This window comes from Siniperca chuatsi, linkage group LG3, assembly GCF_020085105.1.
Source record: "Siniperca chuatsi isolate FFG_IHB_CAS linkage group LG3, ASM2008510v1, whole genome shotgun sequence".
Lineage (NCBI taxonomy): Eukaryota > Metazoa > Chordata > Actinopteri > Centrarchiformes > Sinipercidae > Siniperca > Siniperca chuatsi.
The window spans coordinates 29988387-30008666 of record NC_058044.1 but is presented as its reverse complement, the minus strand read 5'-3'; the positions used below and the strand labels follow the sequence as shown (position 1 = coordinate 30008666).

The 20280-nt window shown below is 40.8% G+C and overlaps 1 protein-coding gene across 2 annotated transcripts in view; it reads left to right on the top strand.

Annotated features, from left to right (window-relative positions):
* Nucleotides 1–20280, top strand: part of neurl1aa (neuralized E3 ubiquitin protein ligase 1Aa) — an 89161-nt gene that overhangs the window by 43143 nt on the left and 25738 nt on the right. For both annotated transcript variants that reach the window (XM_044191255.1, XM_044191256.1), the window contains exons 2-3: nt 11880–12130; nt 12429–12750. In XM_044191255.1, coding sequence (XP_044047190.1) covers nt 11880–12130; nt 12429–12750 — 573 coding nt within the window. The remainder of the gene's footprint in view (nt 1–11879; nt 12131–12428; nt 12751–20280) is intronic.

Below are 20280 nucleotides of genomic sequence, written 5' to 3'. Positions count from 1 at the left end.
TTCTGTAAATTCAATTAAGAAATGGTTTAAAATAACCATACCGTACCATACTTTATCACATTTGATTATTTTCTTCTTTTAAATGGAACTTCCATACAAACAAAACAACTCCTCCTGCTCTGTATTCACAATTTCACTCTCCTCCTCCATGTTTCCTTGTCACTCTCTTCTTTTGCGGCGGTTGGCAAACCAGCTTAGAGGCCCATTACCGCCACGTCACGTGACAATGTGGTAAGCAATCCTGCAGCCCAAATCACATTACCTTGTGAGGCAGCTGGATTTGCGAGATCACGAAAGAATAGCAGTATCACGCGAGAATCCAGCCCTGATTTGCTACATAGCCTGCCCCAAATATATAGCAGAGACACCAGGGGACACTTCCCGCGGTGGAAACAGTATTGCCAAATCTCTACCGGTGGACACTTTTCTACCATTGCACGGTATATGCCGTCATATCACCCAACCCTATTTTCAGTAAGATACTGAGTGATCTGATTATCAAACAAACAAAACTGACCTGATTTCTTCCTGCACAGTGATATGACTGGATGTGAAACATCAGTAGCAACAGCCAGTTATTCATAGCTATGCCAAGTTATTCATAAACAGCGGGCTGCTGACCACCTTAATAGACCAATTAGAATCAAATCAAATCAAATCAAATAATAAATAAATATTCAATAAAGCTGTGTTATAATCACTAACTTATATTTAGAAAAGTTGTGTTTACAAGTGAATAGGACGAGTCTGGTAATCCCAAATGGAAGAAGAGAGGGTTAAACTGAATTTAATATTAAAGCACAAGCATTGCTACAGTGACCCACAGCCATTGACAGAAAGCATTTGTTTGCTTCTGCTGCTTCTTTATGGAACTGAGAAGACAGGGCAAAGTTTAAGAATCATCATATTTTAAGCCTTACAGTGATGTTTTCCTCCATACTTGTGCTTTCGGAAAATGCAACTGGCAAAGAACTAAAAATTCCTAAATTGAAATCTATTATCCACATAACTGTGACTGTTCTTATTATGGACTCACTGTTTACATGTAGGTATGAGAAAGGTGTGAGTTACTGAGGAACAGATCATGCATTCTTAAGTTGCACATCTGCAGGCTGTTGTTCTCAGATGTGAAGCACAAGAGCACATCCAAACAGTGTTTGCTGAGGTGGTTGCATAATTGAGTCTGCAGAGTGTGTGGGAGCTCCACTTCTGTGCTCCCGATTGACTGAAAGTGGGCCAGTGTCTGAGGCTGCACAGGCTGATTCGATGGAGTGTCTGGCTCCACTCGATGTGAATTGGATTCAGTATCCAAATGCAAAGCGGAGAGCTGAAAAGATGCCATATAACAAAGTAAAGTTTCTTAACTTCCTAGAATCAGATGGGATCTCCCTAATGTCGTAGGATATGCCTCATGTTACTGAATGCCAAAGTTAATACAGTGTGCAAGCTACAAGCCACCATTGAAAATATTTCCTTTTTTATTTTCCTCTATCTTTTTTTTCTTTATTTCTCTTTGCGTGTATGCAAGTAAGCGCTAGAAAGACAGAGCTTTAACCGGCCTGGACAGTTGCTGGGGAGTGACAGAAACATATGTCTCAGGGTCAGGTGGCGTTGTTAAGAGTGTGTGTCAGTGTTGTCCATATAATTCGCACTTCTTTTGACTTAAGGCAACGTGTTCTGGGGCAACAGTCCCCTCACATATACACGTGTGCAACCATAACCTCACTATTTGTCCAGCCAGCATGCAAAATTGTGTGGGAGTATGTGTGTCTGCAGCCAGCCCTTTCATCCTCATCCTCATGACAGGTCACCTTCAAGGCATCGCCCACATAATGACTTCCAGCCAGTACTGAATAGCATCTTGCCTGCTTTCAGTCAATACACACTGCATATCATTACGCCTCTCCGCCAGCCTGCTCTCTTTCACTGCCAAAGAAGCATCATTGGATTGCACTGTGCTCCATTGTATGCGGCCTTGCGATATTATTACTTATTGATTACTGTTGCGTAATGCCGCTCATGAAGAGAATGCGGTAACAGCAGGAAGACTAGTGGGCCGTAGTGGATGACGTCAGCCAGACTTCATTATCTCCTCTGTCTCACCTTTCACTGCCAGGTCATCGCGGCGTGAATTATTGATAGCAGAGGGTCTCTACAGTAGGGTAAGCCCAGGGTAGGAAACTAGAGAGAGATATTCCTTTAGGTAGTAAAGAAAGTAAAGTAAATAGTTAGTTGCTACTGCTCATAACCTTATTTTGTAATATGTTTTATGTATTTAGCATGTTTTATGCTCATGTCTGTGTTCTGTGTTTTACCCGGCTGCGAGACAAATTTCCCCTAGGAGACAATGAAGTTAGTTGAGTTGAAGTTGAGTTGAGTACAATTGACATTTTATGGACTAAATGATGAAAACATTTGACTGATTATTCGATCAGTTTTAGTTACAGGCCAGCATTAAAGCAAACACACGATGTTAGCCTAATTCTTGTTGGTGGTGATTCAAGTCAAGTCAGAATTTATTATAGCTCAATATCACAAAGCATGCCTCAAAGGGCTGTACATATAATAAAAACAGCAATGAGCAACATTAGCAAAACACACAAATGTATTGAAATGAGATAAACTACATACAGAGCATTACAAATGGAATATTCGACACATACAGTACAATAAAAATAATTCAGCAATGAGCAGCATTAGCAAAATATAGAAAAATGGAAAAGAAGTGAGACCACACATATACAAAACACAAGTTTATTACAGTAGTCAAGCCTAGATGAGACAAAAGCATGAACAAGTGTTTCAGCATCAGCCGTGGAAAGAATGGGACGGATCTTGGCAATGTTTCGTAAGTGGAAATATGGAGTCTTTGTAATATTATTGATATGTTCTTCAAAGGAGAGATTGGGATCAAATAGGACACCAAGATTACTAATACAAGGGCTTTGTGAAATTGTGGAACCAGCTATGTTCAGAGTGAGATCACAGAAATTATTTCTAATCTGCTTTGGACCAAGAATTAGCATTTCAGTTTTCTCAGCATTTCAAAGAAAGGAAGTTAGATGACATCCATCGTTTGATTTCTGATATACATTCTTCCAGTTTCACCAGGCGTCAGGCTTAATGGAAATGTAAAGCTGAGTATCATCTGAATAGAAATAGGAACCTAGTTTGTAACTATTGATTAATGTACCAAGGGGCAAGGGCCGAGCACAGATCCCTGTGGCACACCATAACTGAACTTCTTGTGGTCTGATGAGCAGTTGTTGTGTAAAACAAAGTGAGATCTGTCAGATAAGTATGATCTAAACCAGGAGAGCGCAGTATCAGTGAGACCAATATAACTTTCTAGGCGATGTAATAGAATGTGGTGATCAATCATATCGAAAGCTGCTCTGAGGTCTAGGAGCACCAATATTGAAACTGAGTCTGAAGCAAGTAGTAAGTCATTAACCACTTTTGTCAGGGCAGTTTCTGTGCTGTGGAATTTTCTGAAGCTGGATTTATGAGGTTCATTCAAGTTGTTGGATGAGAGGTGATCTGTGAGTTGCTGAGCCACTGCTTTTTCAAGCAATCACATCAATCACATAGCCTTTCCTACATTCATATTAGGGAAATAGGGATTCAAAATGTTATTTTTTTTTTACCTGTTATCGAGCAGCTGGTTGTATCTTCAAAGGTATTCTCATGAGCCCACAGATTTATTTTCTCTGACCGGAAAGATGACATTTATGCCTGGGCCGAAACCAATGTTTAAATCCAGTGTTTCCACAGAATGTGCCAGCTACTGAGGAAGTCTCTGCAACAGACCTAATGTACGTTCCAACAAAGAAGAAGAGCAAAGCAGGGTGGCAAACATTTCCTCATTTTAGGACGAAAGCAGACATTTGTGAGATCATGAAAATTCCTTTTAAAACCCAAACAGCTGCTGGACAACAGATGAAATTGGCTAACATTAAGACAATGTCAGGATGAATGAATGAAGTAAACAAAATGGTAGGTCAGTCTAATTTTTAGGTTATTACAATGTATCCTAATGAAGCCACCAAATAGCTGCTAATCTAGAGTAAATCATTAAATTACAGGATCACCCGATGCTGCTCTGAACAGTGTTGTTATGGAAACCCCCCCCCACCATGCAACATTACCATGGGCACGAGTCATCTATCAATGCATCAACACTGAACCAACAGATTTGTCATGGTGTTGCCTGACAGCACTTGAAGCCCTTTGGTTTCCACTAACATGAGTGATGAGTCCGTAATGAGTTTCCCCAGGTAGAATAACAGCTACAGGTAAAGTTAATATCACTGCCACAGTAGTAGTCATTGAGTCATTGAGCCACACACAGCCACAGTAGCATCTGTCACATGTATAAACGCACATGCGAGGAACTTTGGAGATCAGCAAGAACAGGAAATGTAATACCCTGCGAATTACACAGTAGAAAGCACCATACATACTGTAAGATGAGCTTCTTCCACTGCATAGAGTACATAAAGCCATCTTGCCTGAACTATAATTTTAAGCATCTAAGCCTAAATGATAATGTGTGTGATTAATCGCTGCTATTATTACGTGATTCATTCACACTTGGTGTTACATCAGGCTGAAATGCCATTTTTGTCATGAGTCAGTGGATTGAATGCATCATCCATACACTGCTATGTAAACATCATTAAGATGTTGTTTGTCATTGCTCTCCAGGCTTGTTGGTGGTGTTGTAAATGACACTATCAACGGATCTACGGATAGCAAAATCAAATAAAGAACTTGAGCAGAAAGAGTAACATTTTATACTGGTAACCTTTGTAAAAGAGGAAATTCGTGCTTTTATCTTTCCTGAGCTGGTAATGATTGCAGTTATTCCAAGAGAACAAAATTAGTGTTTAAGCATAACAGTCCAAGGTTCAGTTTTGATGATGGATCTAAAGTACAGTAGTACTTTAACAATAAGTTACACTAATGGCTACATCTGTACACAGTGATAGTTGAAATGCAAACAGGTAAGAGTTTGTTATTTTATGTTACACCCAACACTAGTTTGCATGCTTGCATATTCCCAAATGGCTTAAATATTTAAAGTAAGAGACTATTAAAGACTCACTAAGGCTGTGTTTGTGTGTGTGTGCCTGTTTTCTCTAAAGTCTCCAAGGATGAGTGTTAAGCTGGACTTTACATAGCAACAGGTACAGGGAGTGGGTTGGTATGTGGGCTACCTGTGCTACATAAGCACTGCTGCTGTTGTGAATGAATGCAACAGACTCATCATGTTTCCACTGTGCTAAAAGTAGGCATAATTGTTATATATGGTGGAGATCTGGGTCAATGATATCTGCAAATACTAATCAAGGCTTGTTTCAGCATACCTAGTAGACACATGGGCAGAGTTTGCTGCTTAGAATAATAGAGAGAGAAAATGTAGATCACAATAGAAAAGGATTACTTACACACATTTCATTTACTATGCTTTACATGGAAATGAATCAGTATACCCTTCATATGCTATTTAGAGTTCTTTAACTCACCACACCCTGTAAATGTTACAATGCATTCATTTCCAGACCTTTTCAAACACATTTCAAAAATAGCAAGCATTAATTACTTGCACATAATATTCAACCTAATTTTATGTAATACAGCTCAACTGTTACCTTATGAGAACATTTCATTTGGAGAGTAGCTTTTACAGTTGTTCCCTGGAACCAGTCATTTGCCTACCAAATACTGAGACAAATATTTGAATAGTTTTCTCCCACCTTTTCAAATCCTATTTGCATGGTAAACTACTTAGCTGATGGTTGGTGAGTAACGCCTACACAACTCTAGATAAAAAACACACACCGATGCACACACAAGAACACACAGACAGCTCACCTCTCACTCACCGTCGTCAGCCAAATGAACTGGCGAGAGATTAGCTCACTGCTCCAAGAGAGATTTTCATTGGTGTATGACAGGTATTAGCCGCACACGAGCCTGTGTATTGTGATGAGGGATTGGAGCTGTCGAGTGTGTGGTGTTATTAGTGGGATAAAGACCTCTATACTCCGGGGCAGAGGAATACAAGTGTTTCATCCCGTTTGTTCATAATAAGACATCCTTGACCTTTGGCAAAATGGCTCCTGTGAGGCTGTTTTTCCCAAATAACACACACATAAAGCTATGTGCACAAACAGCTTTTTCAGTGGCAGCTGTCAGATTGATGTTAACAGGAGCCACATCAAGGGGTCACATCTCAGGCTTTGTGGACATGAGCATACTCCAGGATTTGTGTTGTTGAGGTAACTGAAGGACTGAGAACAGCCGTCGGCTATAGGCTGCTTTGGTCTTCGGATTGCGTGGCTTTTGCGGCCACTAAACCTGCACAAATAAGACAAAAACAAACTGTGTAATTCTCAAAGCACCCGCAAAGGGTGAAAATGCACCCCTAACTGTGCTGCCAATCAAATAAGCCTCATTGCAAAAAAAGATCAGTTCACAAACACCAGCGCTAAGAGCCACATGCAGTTAGAGTGAAAATTATTTGCGTCTTCAGAGAGTTGGTGGTAACTGAAGCCGATTTAATCAGAATCAGAATCAGAAATACTTTATTGATCCCCGAAGGGAAACTCTTTGTTACAGCAGCTCGTCTTTGCGTCAGGGCACACAGGGGGGTGTCACGCCCTGACTTTCCAGTGATCAAGGCAGTAGTAATTTTAGCCAGGTGAAGCAATAGGGCATCACAGCAGCCTACATCATGTGCGCACAGATGGGACAGACAGTACAACAGGCTACCTGATATTCACCATGAGGGAATGAAACTGTAAAACAACATAAAACCTGCTGCTGTGAGAAACAGACGATGGTTATGCACTGTAACAGTCCAGCATGGAGCAGAGTAGGAGAGAAAACAGCTCTCCATGTGCCCAGAGGCATGAGGCAGAGCGCACAGTTAAAGCACCCCAAATAACAATCTCTCTGACAAAACACTCCATACCGAGTGAGTCATAGAAAAAGAGACGTCCCACAGACAGAAACAAATGAAAGAACAGTGGGAGTTAATAATTATATTACAATTAGAATAACTTCTCTTTCAAATCAAACTTTTTAAGTTATGAGTGGACAGTATTGTTCTTACAACTGCATTTATAACATTTTCTTAACATTTTTTGACTCAAAGCTTAACCATGTCATGTGATACTTCAGTACACCTTAAGACAAATAATAACAAATTTCACTGGGACCACTACAGAAATTTGCAGATGAACATTCGATGAACACAAAAGACGCAAAAAACAAGGGCAAATTGCACTCAACTGCAAAACTTTATCTTTTGTGAATCGGACCATGAGACGGGAAGATAGCGGTTGCAAGTGATGCGCAATTCATGGTGCTATCAACGGCCCCAATCCATTCTTTGTGAATTCGCCCCTCAATCTTAAACAGAAGAACTGCTATGTGGAAAAAATAGTTTTCCCACCCATAAAAAGCCTATTTTGCTCTAAGTTCTACAAAGTAAATACAAAACTTAACTCATATTTTGCTGTCACATACTCTTAGGCCATGTTTGGACAGACTATAGCCCTCAGGCAAAACACCATATGAGGTGGTGTTGGTACCTGCATAGAAGATAAAATACGTACCAGGAAGTCTAGTTTGAAGGCTTATCAGTTTATACTCTTCTAAGGTAGGACTTAACAACTGTGGGAAAGTTATACAGCAATAATTTTCTCCTTCACCTCAACATTTTTGAGCTAAGCAGTAGAATTAGCCCCATGCTATAAGCTTCACGCTACAAGGTGTTCTACCTGGTATATGCACTTACAAGGCAGCTTTCGCCTGTATATGAATATCTCCCTCGGAGTAGAAAATAATTATTAAAACAATTAAAGCAAAATTTATTGATTTGAGACATGCTATACACACAATACTGACATATTATCCCCCAAAGTTGTTGTGGCAAACGTGTTAGCAAACAGTTGCCTATTTACACATCCAGCAAATACAAGCAACATTATCATTCATCTTGAGTCGTGTTTCAGTCCACCTGATAAATGTAAGTCCAGTATTCTCTTTCCTCTTTGCTCTATTTTGCTCTCCACCAACTCCTTAAAGAAATATGTCTCTTTAGCTGCTAAATACTCCACTATGTTCACTAGCGAGTCGCTAACTTTGTCTGTCTGCCATTTGGTGCTGGGCAGGTAGAGTACAATTTGTTTATCAGAGCTTTTTTGCTAACTTTAGTCTAACTGTTTAGCGTAGTTTGCCACGTACCTTAAAATTTGGCAAATTCTTGTAAATTTAGCTGCTGGCTGAGACAAACTAGCTCCTCTTCCCTCTACCAGCGGTACCTGCAGGTGAATCACAGCAGCAGCAGAGGGAGGAGGACAGACGACATGAGGAAGGACTGATACTGACTAAATTTCACTCAGTATTTTTATGTATATGTTTTAGTGTATATGGTGTTTTGGTGTATATGTTTTATTTTATTAACATTTTAGATTTGTTTCCAGTGAAATATCAGAGTTTATATAGTGACTTTGCTGTTGTTGCTCAAGAAAGAATATTTAGTTATATTTAAAATATTAAATTCTAATCCTGTCCACCAGACCACCAGGCTGACATAGGAACTGTATAGAAAATATGCACACTTCATTATTTGTTTATTTATCGCAAGGCATATCATCATTGCAATATTGAACAAAGTTATTGCACATCACAGATTTTCCTCATGTCGTGCAGGCCTACTCAGTAGTCGATGTTACAAGATATGAATCAGTATATCCTTCGTAAATTGACCTGCAAATATAAATACCTGCAAAGCTGTTTGGTAAAATAGAGGATTAAAAGATCTATCAGAATGATACAAATAAAGTAAGATGTTAGTTTTGCTCTGTAAACTGATTTTTCCCTTTGTCTGAATGGACTCTCAGAAAGGGCACACAAGCTGAGTTATAAAAAGCTAGAATCTGAGACTATAAATAAAATTTTGTTGTCTCTCATTAAACAAAAGGCATCGGTTGTATCCTAGCTGATAGCCGCAGAGTGAAAGAGTGCACTGATCGAGACCTTTAGATACAAGGGGTTGCTAAGGAACATGAATTCACACATAGCCTGTTTCTCTCCACAGCAGCTGCGCCTCTTTAGAGCCCGGTAATGCATTCAGCTCAATCTGCCCAGGACCATGTGCACCACATTCAAGAACTGCTCCCCTGTAGCTCTGCCTAAGACAAAAGGCCTAAACGATGCTCTTAGGCTGGGGCCAGCTTGAACGGTAGACACGCTTACAGGGTGAATAAATGGGAGCGTCATTACTAGATAAACGAGAGGGAGAAGAGGGAGACAAAGAAAGAGAGAGAACACAAAGAGTGCTGTTTTTAGGACTAGCTGCATGGTCTTATCAGGACTCCACAGGACATCTGCTGCTACCACTGTGTCAGCTTTCATCTGTTTGTTTGTCAAACAGTTCTCTGTGATTATGGCTATATTTTACTTACATTTTCAATTATAGCCATTTATTTTCTGAGCGAGCACCTACCATAGGGAGGAATGAAACTTCACTAAGGCCGTATTCAGACCAAATCAGGCATTGCGGTGATTAGCCGCAGGTTTGTGCCACAGTGTGTGGGGATGTGGGCACTTTTATTTGTGCTTTAAAACCGCTGTGAAACAATCAGGAAACGTTTTATTTCTCTGATTCACCGGCTTTCTCGCTACCAGCGCTCCCTCTCCTCATTCACTTTCTAGGCCGCTCGACCACCACTGTCTCTTCTCTCTGTCTCTCTCAAACAAATGAACACAAACCAAAGGAAACTTCTCGGTGTCGCTTTTTTTCAGCATAGACTGCAAGCCAGACACAGACGTCGAAGCTGGGTACACAAAATAAACCAAGCAAGTGAGGACACAACTGGGAGAGTATCATAGTCCATAGGTCCATGAACTCTGCCTGGTTTCAGTGATATTTCAGACTGACTATGGAGCAGTTTGACCAGTCTGATCGCCGGATTGGCCACCGCAGCATGACGTGAAGTTTCGTTTCTCCAAAAGTTGATTCTGTTTCACCTTTCCGATGCAGGTTGCTGCGTTTTTTTCCGGCATCCTCTGCAGCTCCCACTGCCACAGCCTAAACCGACTAACCCACTCAAATGAATGGCAGGACTGGCGTTTTTGCCGCAGCGCCTGATTTGGTCTGAATTGGCCGTAACTGATACATCAGGGTAAACATTTTTTGCTGATGTATCAATCCCTCATATTTGAAAAGATTGGGGTTTCTTTCTAGCCAGTAAATCATACAGGGAGAAATCAATCAAAGAAGAAACAGACAAACCAATTTCTCCTGTGACAGTAGCTTGAATAGTCAATAATGCATCACAGCTGGGAGACATGTAGTGCTTTGAGTAATGCGACTTTGCCTTATCTCTTAATCTGCAATCACAATTGCTATTGCTAGCATTATTGTTGTCAGGGTCTACAAGTAAAACCCTGCTGGATACAAAATATCCAGGTGAGATCTTTGAGGAAAATGTGGATCACTAACTGACATAAAAGCACACCTGACAAGTTGAGAGAAAGTGGGCACAACAAAAAGATAAATTAAACGACTTCACCACAAAATACTGGAATGTTCAAACACAAATACTGAAACTTCTGGAACTCATTTAACATCCAAGAATGATGATATGTAATATATTGAAGGAGTATCCAGTAGTGGAATTTTTAGGATTCTCTGTCGAAGCCATTCAGCTCAGTTCAGCTTGAGAATACTAATTTAGCAATTTTAATCTGGCAGTTACCAGCTCTGGAAAATCTGTGAATTTGCTCCTGTACATGGTAAATGGACAGCACTTTTTAACCTTAACGGACAAAGCGCTTTACAATTGGCCTCTCATTCACCCATACACGCACACCGATAGTGACGGAGCTGCCATGCAAAGCACTGGCCCGTCCATCAGGATCAACTAAGGGTTCAGTGTCTTGCCCAAGGACACTACAACATGTGGACAGGAGGACCCAGAAATCTGTGGACGACCCATTCTACCACCTCATGTTGTTTCTAGTAGCTGCTCAAGTGCTGTGGTCATACCCCCTAAGCCACTCTCACCCAAACTCCATTCAGACACATTTACTGCCCATGCATCTAATTATCACGTCAGTCAAGTCTTCCTCTGCATGTCTTCTTGACGCTTGGCAAGCAGCCATAGAACTGCTGGGTTTGGGGATGAAGCACGTGACAGAGTGTGATATGTGATATTTAGTCTTGTTAGGAACTTGTGATGGAATTATTTTGTTCATTAGTATTTATTGGGCTACTGTACTGTACTGTATACAAGAATAATGTCTTAATCTCAATTTCAATTTAGCCAAATAATGGATAGTTATTAATATATATGTGGTATGTTTGTAATATGTTGAAACTGCATTATATTGCCAGCCAGCAAGACTTGTGGTGACAGATGCCCAACCAAATGGCTCATGGGTCGACATGGACAATCTTATCACATCCATTGGCTTTCTAAAGGGCTGTTTGTCTGGGAACAGTTCGGTTTTAAAAGCATCATTTCTGTCTTGTACATGTGTTGCAATCTTGACCTGCATGGAGATTTGTTTTTCACCATGCAGAGCCCACTGTGATTATGGCTGATTAGCTTATTACTCAGTTGCTCACAAATAATCAGCAAAGAACCCAAATACAAGAAATCAGAAATCTTAGTTTATATGGTAATATCTGATGTTATTTTCTGTGATGCAAAGCTTTTCGTCAAATTTGAAACAAAAGCATAAGACACTAATTACAGTGACTAAACCTAACTTCCTGCTCCTAATAAGGACATTTTTGTTTCACAGTAAAGCTCATCTCTCTCTATGCTTTGCTTTCCTTTTGTCTCTCTCTGCTTCAGACTCCCTTGGTGGCCCGTTGCCATCCACGTCACACCGATGTCACCACAAACCGAAGAGGTGCCTGCCTATCCAGTGTGGCAGTGTTGGTGGTCCCCTTCCCATCAGCCCACTTCTCTTCCATCCAAATGCTAAGGGATCCCAAATCATCATGGACCTTGCCCAGAAGACAGTCAAGAGACAGGCCAGTTTCTGCAACGCAATCACCTTCTGCAACAGGCCGATAGCGCTGTATGAGCAAGTTCGCCTCAAGGTATTTTATGTCAGAGTGGAGCACTTGAGCTCCTAAAAATCTGGGAACTTTTAAACTGTCAAACTATTGTACTGTTTTTACTTTAGGTTTACACTTAAAATGTTGAGTCCCTTGAGGAAGACTCATCTACACTGTCTGCAATGAAATGAAAACTATGTTGAGTCAAATATGATGTAGAAGTTGACAGTTGCGGGTGATTTCTGCACTGGGTCTGCACTATTTATATCAAATTTCTAGGAAATAATGAAATATTTTCAAAATAAATGAATGAAGCCACATTTGGTTTTCTTCTCCCCAGATTACTAAAAAGCAGTGCTGCTGGAGTGGGGCTCTACGTCTGGGCTTCACCTCCAAAGACCCCTCTAGAATAAACCCAGACAACCTGCCCAAGTATGCCTGCCCAGACCTGGTCTCCCAGAGCGGCTTCTGGGCCAAGGCCCTGCCTGAGGAGTTTGCCAACGAGGGCAACGTTATCGCCTTTTGGGTTGACAAGAAGGGCAGAGTCTTCTACCGCATTAACGAGTCCAGCCCCATGCTGTTCTTCAGCGGAGTCCACACAGCTGAGCCCCTCTGGGCCATCATCGATGTTTACGGTCTGACCCGCGGAGTGCAGCTGCTAGGTAAGATGGTTGAAGAAGCATAAGATGCAGAGCTGAATTACCACCCAGACAAAGCGAGCAACTGCCCCGGTGACCCAGACCCTCAGGGGCACTAATTTAATTAACTGAATATGAAATGGAAAGGGCTTTAACCCTTTGAAAACAGACCTCATTGTTTGTATGGTCCTGTTTAAATCAATTTAAAATAAAAACCATAATAGCTAGTGCATTCATTCTTTTGCAGCGCAAAGCTAAGGCTTCTGTCTTTCACATCATCACATTGTACATTCGTGATGACATCATTTCGTTACTTTATGTGCAATGAAAAACGTGGTGACAACAGCGCAGTGACACCAGAGGATTGCCCCGAACTGGCCATGGGAGATTGTTGTTTGCATGATCCTGTTTAAATCAATCTAAAATAAAAATCATAATACCTAGAGCATTTATTCTTTTTGCAGCAGTCTTTCGCGTCATCACATTGTATGCTCGTGATGACGTTTTTACGTTATGTGCGGTGCAAAACCGTGTGACAAGGTGCGGTGGTGCCAGAGGAAAACGCCTTTGCACTTTGCTCATAAAATTGAGCATATCTCAAAAACTAAAAAAACGTACATAGTTCAAATAACTTGTGGAGTGTTAAGAAATATTTTGTGAAATATGTTTTGTGTGTTTATTTAGTTAAACACACAAAACATTTGTCATTATGACAAATGTCCAATTTTTGTATTTTTTTCAATTTATGACACAATTTCAATGCTTTTATCTATCACAATGGTTTAGTGACCTTTTAGTTTAGGTTGTACAGATTTTAGGTATATCATGTATTTGAAGATACTCACAAAAAATTACATACCAATGTAGGCACTGGCGGACCATTTCTATTGCAGAGTTCAAAGGGTTAAAGGAATAGTATATAATAGGGTATATAAAAGAATATGATAAGGTTATGTGCTGGACTATTTCTTGGCTGGGTGCAGTTACCTCCTGGAATCTCCACTGATTGCCTGGCAACCTCATGGTGACAACTGGTCACTGCTGCTGGCCAAGAAATAGTATGGCACATAACACTCTATGAAACCACAACTTTTCATTTTGAACACTGTGGTTATTGTACAAATCAAACAAATGAAATATAACGTGTTAATAATGAGTTTTAGAGTTGCTGGCAGGTGTTTTTTGTCACCTTTGGACAGAGCTGGCTAGCTGTTTTCTCCATTTCCCAGTATGTATGCTTAGCTATGCTAACTTATGGCTGGTTGCAGCTTCATATTTAGCATGCAGACATGAGAGTGGTATCGATCTTTTCTTCCATCCCTCGGCAAGAAAGGGAATAAACGTATTTCCCAAAATGCAGAACCATTTCTTTAAGGCGACTCCTATATTTGTAGCTAATCTTAAAGGTTATTTCCAGTTTATTTCAACCTGCCGTGTTTCCCATAAAAGTGGCTATTGTGGCTGTATGGGTCATGCTAATTTTGCAATCACCACCTCCATTGTAGAGATTCGGGCAAATGAGACAAAACAATATACAGCTTTCCAAATACACATGATATTTACATGAATCAATTCAAACACTTGTGTCTGAGTCTGACCGAAAGTAAGCACAGCAAGTAGCCACCTGAAACGGCCATTATGGCTACCTGCATAGGACTCTACATCCGGAGCAACTTGCATGTTTGTTTACATGTGAGGCTGTGGATAGCTAACCACTTGGCATGTGTTTGTGCTAGAGAAGTAGTAGCAAATTAAACAGGATAACAAGATAAACACTGTGCAGTTTTCATCGACTAACGCTACCACTCGATGATAGAGACTCTAGTTTTGTCTAATTTCTCTGCAAGTTGATCAAAACACTACTGTCACATTCTTTTTAGTTTCGGATATTTTTTACCTGGGGCTAATTACCCAATACAATTTGGACTTTTCTTCCCAGCTACCATGGTAATTTTGGATCATAGTGGTTCCAGAAAAATCTTTAACCAGATGCTGGTGTTTATTGCTGGTGGGTCACACATATTGCAACCCCTCACATAGTGTCTTACGCATTGTAATAGATTTTCTTATCGTATGGAGAGCTGTTTGGTCCAGGCAGCCTCAGTCTTTTCTTCCAATTGATTTTGGAAAGGTGAAATACAGTCTCCAGGCCGACAATGTCGATAAGTGCTGCAATTGTTGCTTCATCTGTTGTAGTTACACAGCTGGGATCACTCTCATCCATGGACATATCTATTTTCCAAGTCTGGCATCAAGTCCCACTCTCTGCAGCAAAAGTTTTTCTCCTCAGTCGACTGTGGAGAGCAGTGAGCGCAGTTTTCTGACGTACGCTGTCTTTCGAGACAGTCCTGTTGTCTTTCTGCCTCTGCCTCCATTCTTCGTGTCTCTGTTTGATTTAACTACTCATCTGTGTACTCGGTTCGAATAAATATGGTTGACCATCAAAGTGAAATGACTCGCAATGGTCCTCATACTAATCTATGGGATAATCTGCCGTTGCATTTAGCTTTTTGAGTTTGCTTAGAAGACAGTATAACTGCTTTGAAACTCAGTGTCACACATGTAAACAAACCGGCGTGCACAGATGAATATGGAGGGGGATTAGATCAGCCAGTAAATTGTCCCAGATGTAGATTCCTATGCAGATAGCCATTTACTAACTGTGTTTGTGTTCAGTCAGACTCGGAGACAACTATTTCGAATGATTCATGTAAAAATCATGTTTATTTGGGAGGTCGTAGAAAAGGTTTCAGTCGTAGTCATCTGGACACTGTTTTCAGAATCAAGACGTTTCGGCTCCCATCCGGAAGTCATTCTCAATTTATTTGGGAGGCTCGCCCAGCTTGCATTGTTTTGCGCGAGTCCACGTTTATTTGAATCTCTACAACGAAGGTGGCGAGTGCAAAGTTAGCACGACCCATACAGCCACAATAGCCAAGTTTAAGGGAAATTCGCCAGGTTGAAATAAACCGGAATTATCCTTTAAGGCCTCGCCTTGTAGAGGGGCCCTGTGTTAAGATGTACTTTTAATACCTTTAATATTTTGGTTAATAATATGCTTACATGGTGCATAACGTATCACCAAATTAAGTTGGGGAACAAGGGGGGCTCAATAAGGCCCCAGAGTCCACTGTGCCCCAAAGCCTGCTAGTGTGTTAATCCGGCCCTCACACTGTGTATTTGTGAATGATATGTTACTGGTGTCATCCCAATATAATAAGTGTTCTGCTTACGACAAACTGACAATCAGATTTTTTTAAGCAGGTTTTCTTGTGTACTCATGTTTACTGTAAACAGGTTTTTTCTAGAGGTTACCCTTCCTGTATTTGTGTACAGTAAAGCCTTTCATGAAGCAATGGAATAACAATGAACACAGGCTATTTATATCTGACCAATATTTGGCCCCCACATTTACACATTGTGCATTATCAAGGTATGCTAGGTAGCTTAATACACATACCACAAAGGCATAGCACAGGATAGTGTGACCCATGCTTTGATGTGAGAGAATGTATACACATATTTCTTTCATCTGGAGGGTCAGTGCTGTCATCCCCTCTGCTGTAAAAATAGACCAGGGGTCACATGTTCCATAGATAGCATATTTGATTGTAATTGTGCACTGTGTTGATTGACACTGGTATCTCCAGGCTGGTGGGGGTGGATGTTTAGTGTCTTGAGTATGAGGGAACCCACAGTCTTTGTTTTCCCCTCTCTGTGTTTGCCTTTCCCATGATGACCAGTGGCATTTATGGTTCATAACTCAAAGTCCTGTTGCCTTATTCAACATAGTCTGTCCTAATAAATTACTGTTTGCAGATGGAATCTCATTAGATAAAGAGACATACAGAAAATGGTTCAAATATCAAATAGCAGAGGCCCACTAGCTGAGCTTACCCAAGGCTTGCTCTGATTGAAGTCTCTGTAATGCATCTCTCTGAGAGACATCTGACCCCTTTGAAGCACTGCTCCAAGTACTATTTCAATCAAAAACCGGGCTTCTCCTTAGCCCTACTTAAGTCATTTCTACTGTCTTTTTTACAGTCAGGCCTTTTGCAGGGCTGCCTACAGAGCTCCTGTTCCTCAGGGTGCCGACTGAATGACATCCACCCCCACAAAGTGGGGCCTGTTCAGAGGGGTGGAACGCTACTGAAGGTCGAGATAGAAATACATCATCTAGACGAGACACCGCCCATTGTTACGCTGAATGGCCAATTGTCTGCCATGTCTGTGCAACACGTTTCTGTGCGCAATGCTCCATGAACCTTTCCCCATCCTCAGATAAGCCCTTGCTTGGGCTTTTACATCTGAGGCCTTTCCCCTGATTTCACTCCTTAGTTTATCTGGCATTTGAGGAGCTGTTGTTTTTTTTCCAGCCTCGGATTCTCAATTAAACCCATAGCTTGGGAGGCAACAGATATAGCAATAGAAGTGGTAACAATGTAGCATTTTCTTTATTCCTTCTAAGTCTTCCAATACCTAAATAGCCATCTTAGAACAAATTTTGCTTTAGCTGTTGCTGAAAAGGGTTTTGTAACAATTGTTGACATTTTATCTTTTAGCCCCTTTTTTACTTTAATTTAGATCCTTTTATCACATTCTCTCTCAAAATCAAAATCCGATTCTCCCCAGCCTACACCTCTATTCTTTGCCGCCATGATGACCACATTTCCCCTCTAGTATCAATAACATTTATATTATCTCCATTTGAGCATTTTTGAGCAGCAAATGAGATTATCCATGTGCCTCCTAGGAAATACTATAATCCTCACTACATAAAGATTAAATTAAAATTCTGTGGTGGATTAAGTTTCTCGCTAAAAGACATTTTGTACAGCTTGTGTATGTAGCCCTTTCACAATGGAAATTAACAGGGGGCCTCCAGTAGTGTCTCTAGTGTCTACATTCAGCACACACACACACACACACAAACATGCACACACCTTCAAAAGCAGCTTCCACTGTCTATTCAGATCAGCCATTCTACCTGTCTTCATATCACTTTATATGCTTCACCTTCCACCTGTTGTATCCTGTTGCTCATTTCATGTCATCCATTTTACTTAATGTTGTCCTGTGTATTTGCTGTCAGCATTTATCTGGAGTAGGATTTTCCATGAACACTTAGCTGGGTGCTTTGCTTTATCACGATTAATGGTTAGACAAGTGGAAGGCAGGTCTTGTCACAGGAGCTCACAGGTAGTTATTCTGTTCTCAGTGTTTCCACCTCCTGCTCTTACAACTCACAGAAAATTAATTGGATCTTTTTTTTTTTCTTTTTTTTTTGCCCTTACCAAAGACAAAATTAATACGGAGCTTACTACAACCCATACATAAAAATATCTAACGAAAAAAAGGATTTAAGAATGACTTGACTGGAGAACGTGTTGGCAAACAGTTGCCTATTTACACATCCAGCAGATAAGAAGCAATATTAGCATTCATTTGGAGACATGTTTGTGTCAACCTGATTAAGTCCAATATTAACTCTCCTTTTAGCTCTTTTTTTGGTCTCCCCCCCAACTCGCTGACTTTGTTTGTCAGCTGTTTGATGCTGGATAGATAGGGTACAGTGGGGTTATCAGAGCTTTTTCACTGAGAACAGCTGCTTGCTATAGCTGAAAATGAGGTTGATGAGAGCAGTAAGAGGGAACCTAAAAAAAGTAAATTTGCAAGCGGCGAAACCAAACAATGAAGCGAGATGCTAAAACGCACCTTAGAACTGGGGGGAACTGCAGAGTTGGGTGATAATTACCTTTTACATTACAAATAGTCATTTGACCAATTTTGAATATAAAAGTATTGATTAGTGCAGCTTTAGTCAGCTGGATTTTGTTAATATTACATTGAAAATGTTTGTAAAAGTCTGATCATAAAAGTCCCCTTTCACATACTGTACATGTAATCATGTGATCCATCAATCACTTTAATTTTTAAAACGTCTTAGCACTTGTCCTGAGCAACGTCTTGCATGTGCTCTTATATCATGACACGTATCATCAGTTCAGCATCCCGAGGCTGTTCTGAGGTCAGCGCAGAAGCAGAAGAGTGAAACATGACCCTGGACGACATTTGGAACACCTTTGATCCAGAAAGATTGAAATAGGAGGCGTATCATGTGATAATCCACCCCTAGAGGAATCACCAGGGGGATACATCATACATGACAGGAACAACGGGAGCAGGGCTGATTTAGTGGTTTCACACCTCCCTAAACATGATGACAGCAATTTAAGATTTTCCCCTCCCACCTTCCAACCTGCTAATGCAGCTGAGACGGAAGAAATGATGGGACATTCTCAGTGACTCCATAAACAAATGCATGTAGGCGGGTATACTTTAACACATCCATATTTTTAGCCTTCTGCTACAGAGAAAAGTGTTAGATGCAGTGACATTTCAGCTTAGGTGCCTGAGGTACGAGGTGATTGACTGCACCTGGCAACTGGGCAAAAACAATATTGTGGAGGTTTGGCAGGATAATCTTTGGGGCAGACTGAAACTGTCCCTATAGGCTTGAAATCCAACAAGCCAGAAAAGGTTGTTTAATATATACCCATACCCGGTTCTTAAGGTTAGCTGTCACTCTCATACAGTATGTGCATACACACACACACACACACACAGCCGAACTTTACTTGACATTGGGAAGGAGGCTTAATAACTGAGCAATTCCAGCTGTTGTGAAGCCAGCAGGACTCAGATTGTATGAGTCAGTCACATTGGAGCTTTAATCAAGAGGGGCCCTCTGTGGGACTTCCCCGAAGGACAAGAGAATAAAGTCTGATTGCAAAGCCTTGAGGCTGCTAACACCTCTCAACCTGGCTGACTCAGAGAAGGAGTGAGCCAATCTAGCTGTCACCCCAAAGAAGCAAAGTAGTTAATTTAGTTTACAAAACATAGTGTCCTGGAAGAGAGGCTATCTCTGTATTTCATCAGGAAAAAACTGCATTTCACTCTGGGGAAAACACTAAAGAGCTTCTGACATCTGCAGCGTTATGAGATATTGTCTTCAGGTGATGGATTGAATTACACGGTAGCTCATGACCGGAGAATGAGGTCCTATTGCACCATCAGAAAGAAACAATGTTTGGTGTCACTCTACATGATTGGCAGAGCAGCTGTAGTAACGGGAGAAAATTATGAAAATGGCTATTTTTATCAAATCAACCAGAAAATATGATGCCATTTTCTTACAAGCATAATCTGACACTCAAAGCTGTGTGCTCTTTCTGCAGTGTATCTTCTGTATATATGCTTCCACAGTATCCTCCTCTTTTATGTAACCACACGTTGTTTATTTTGCTGGACAAATCACCATTGAATTGTAGAAATGTGCTTTTGTGTAAAGATGACAGATGTGGGCTACGTGAAAGGAAAACTAATCCTGGAAACTGAAATGCTTCAGTGAGAGTAAAACAATGTGTGATGGCTTGATGGATGAAGGCGCGGCAGGCCCGACTCTTTGTTTACGTCTTTCACAAGATGTGTCAGAAGAGTTAGCTTATCTCTGACAGTGCACGAGCTCGCGAGGCAGGGTTGTCCTGTTTGAAC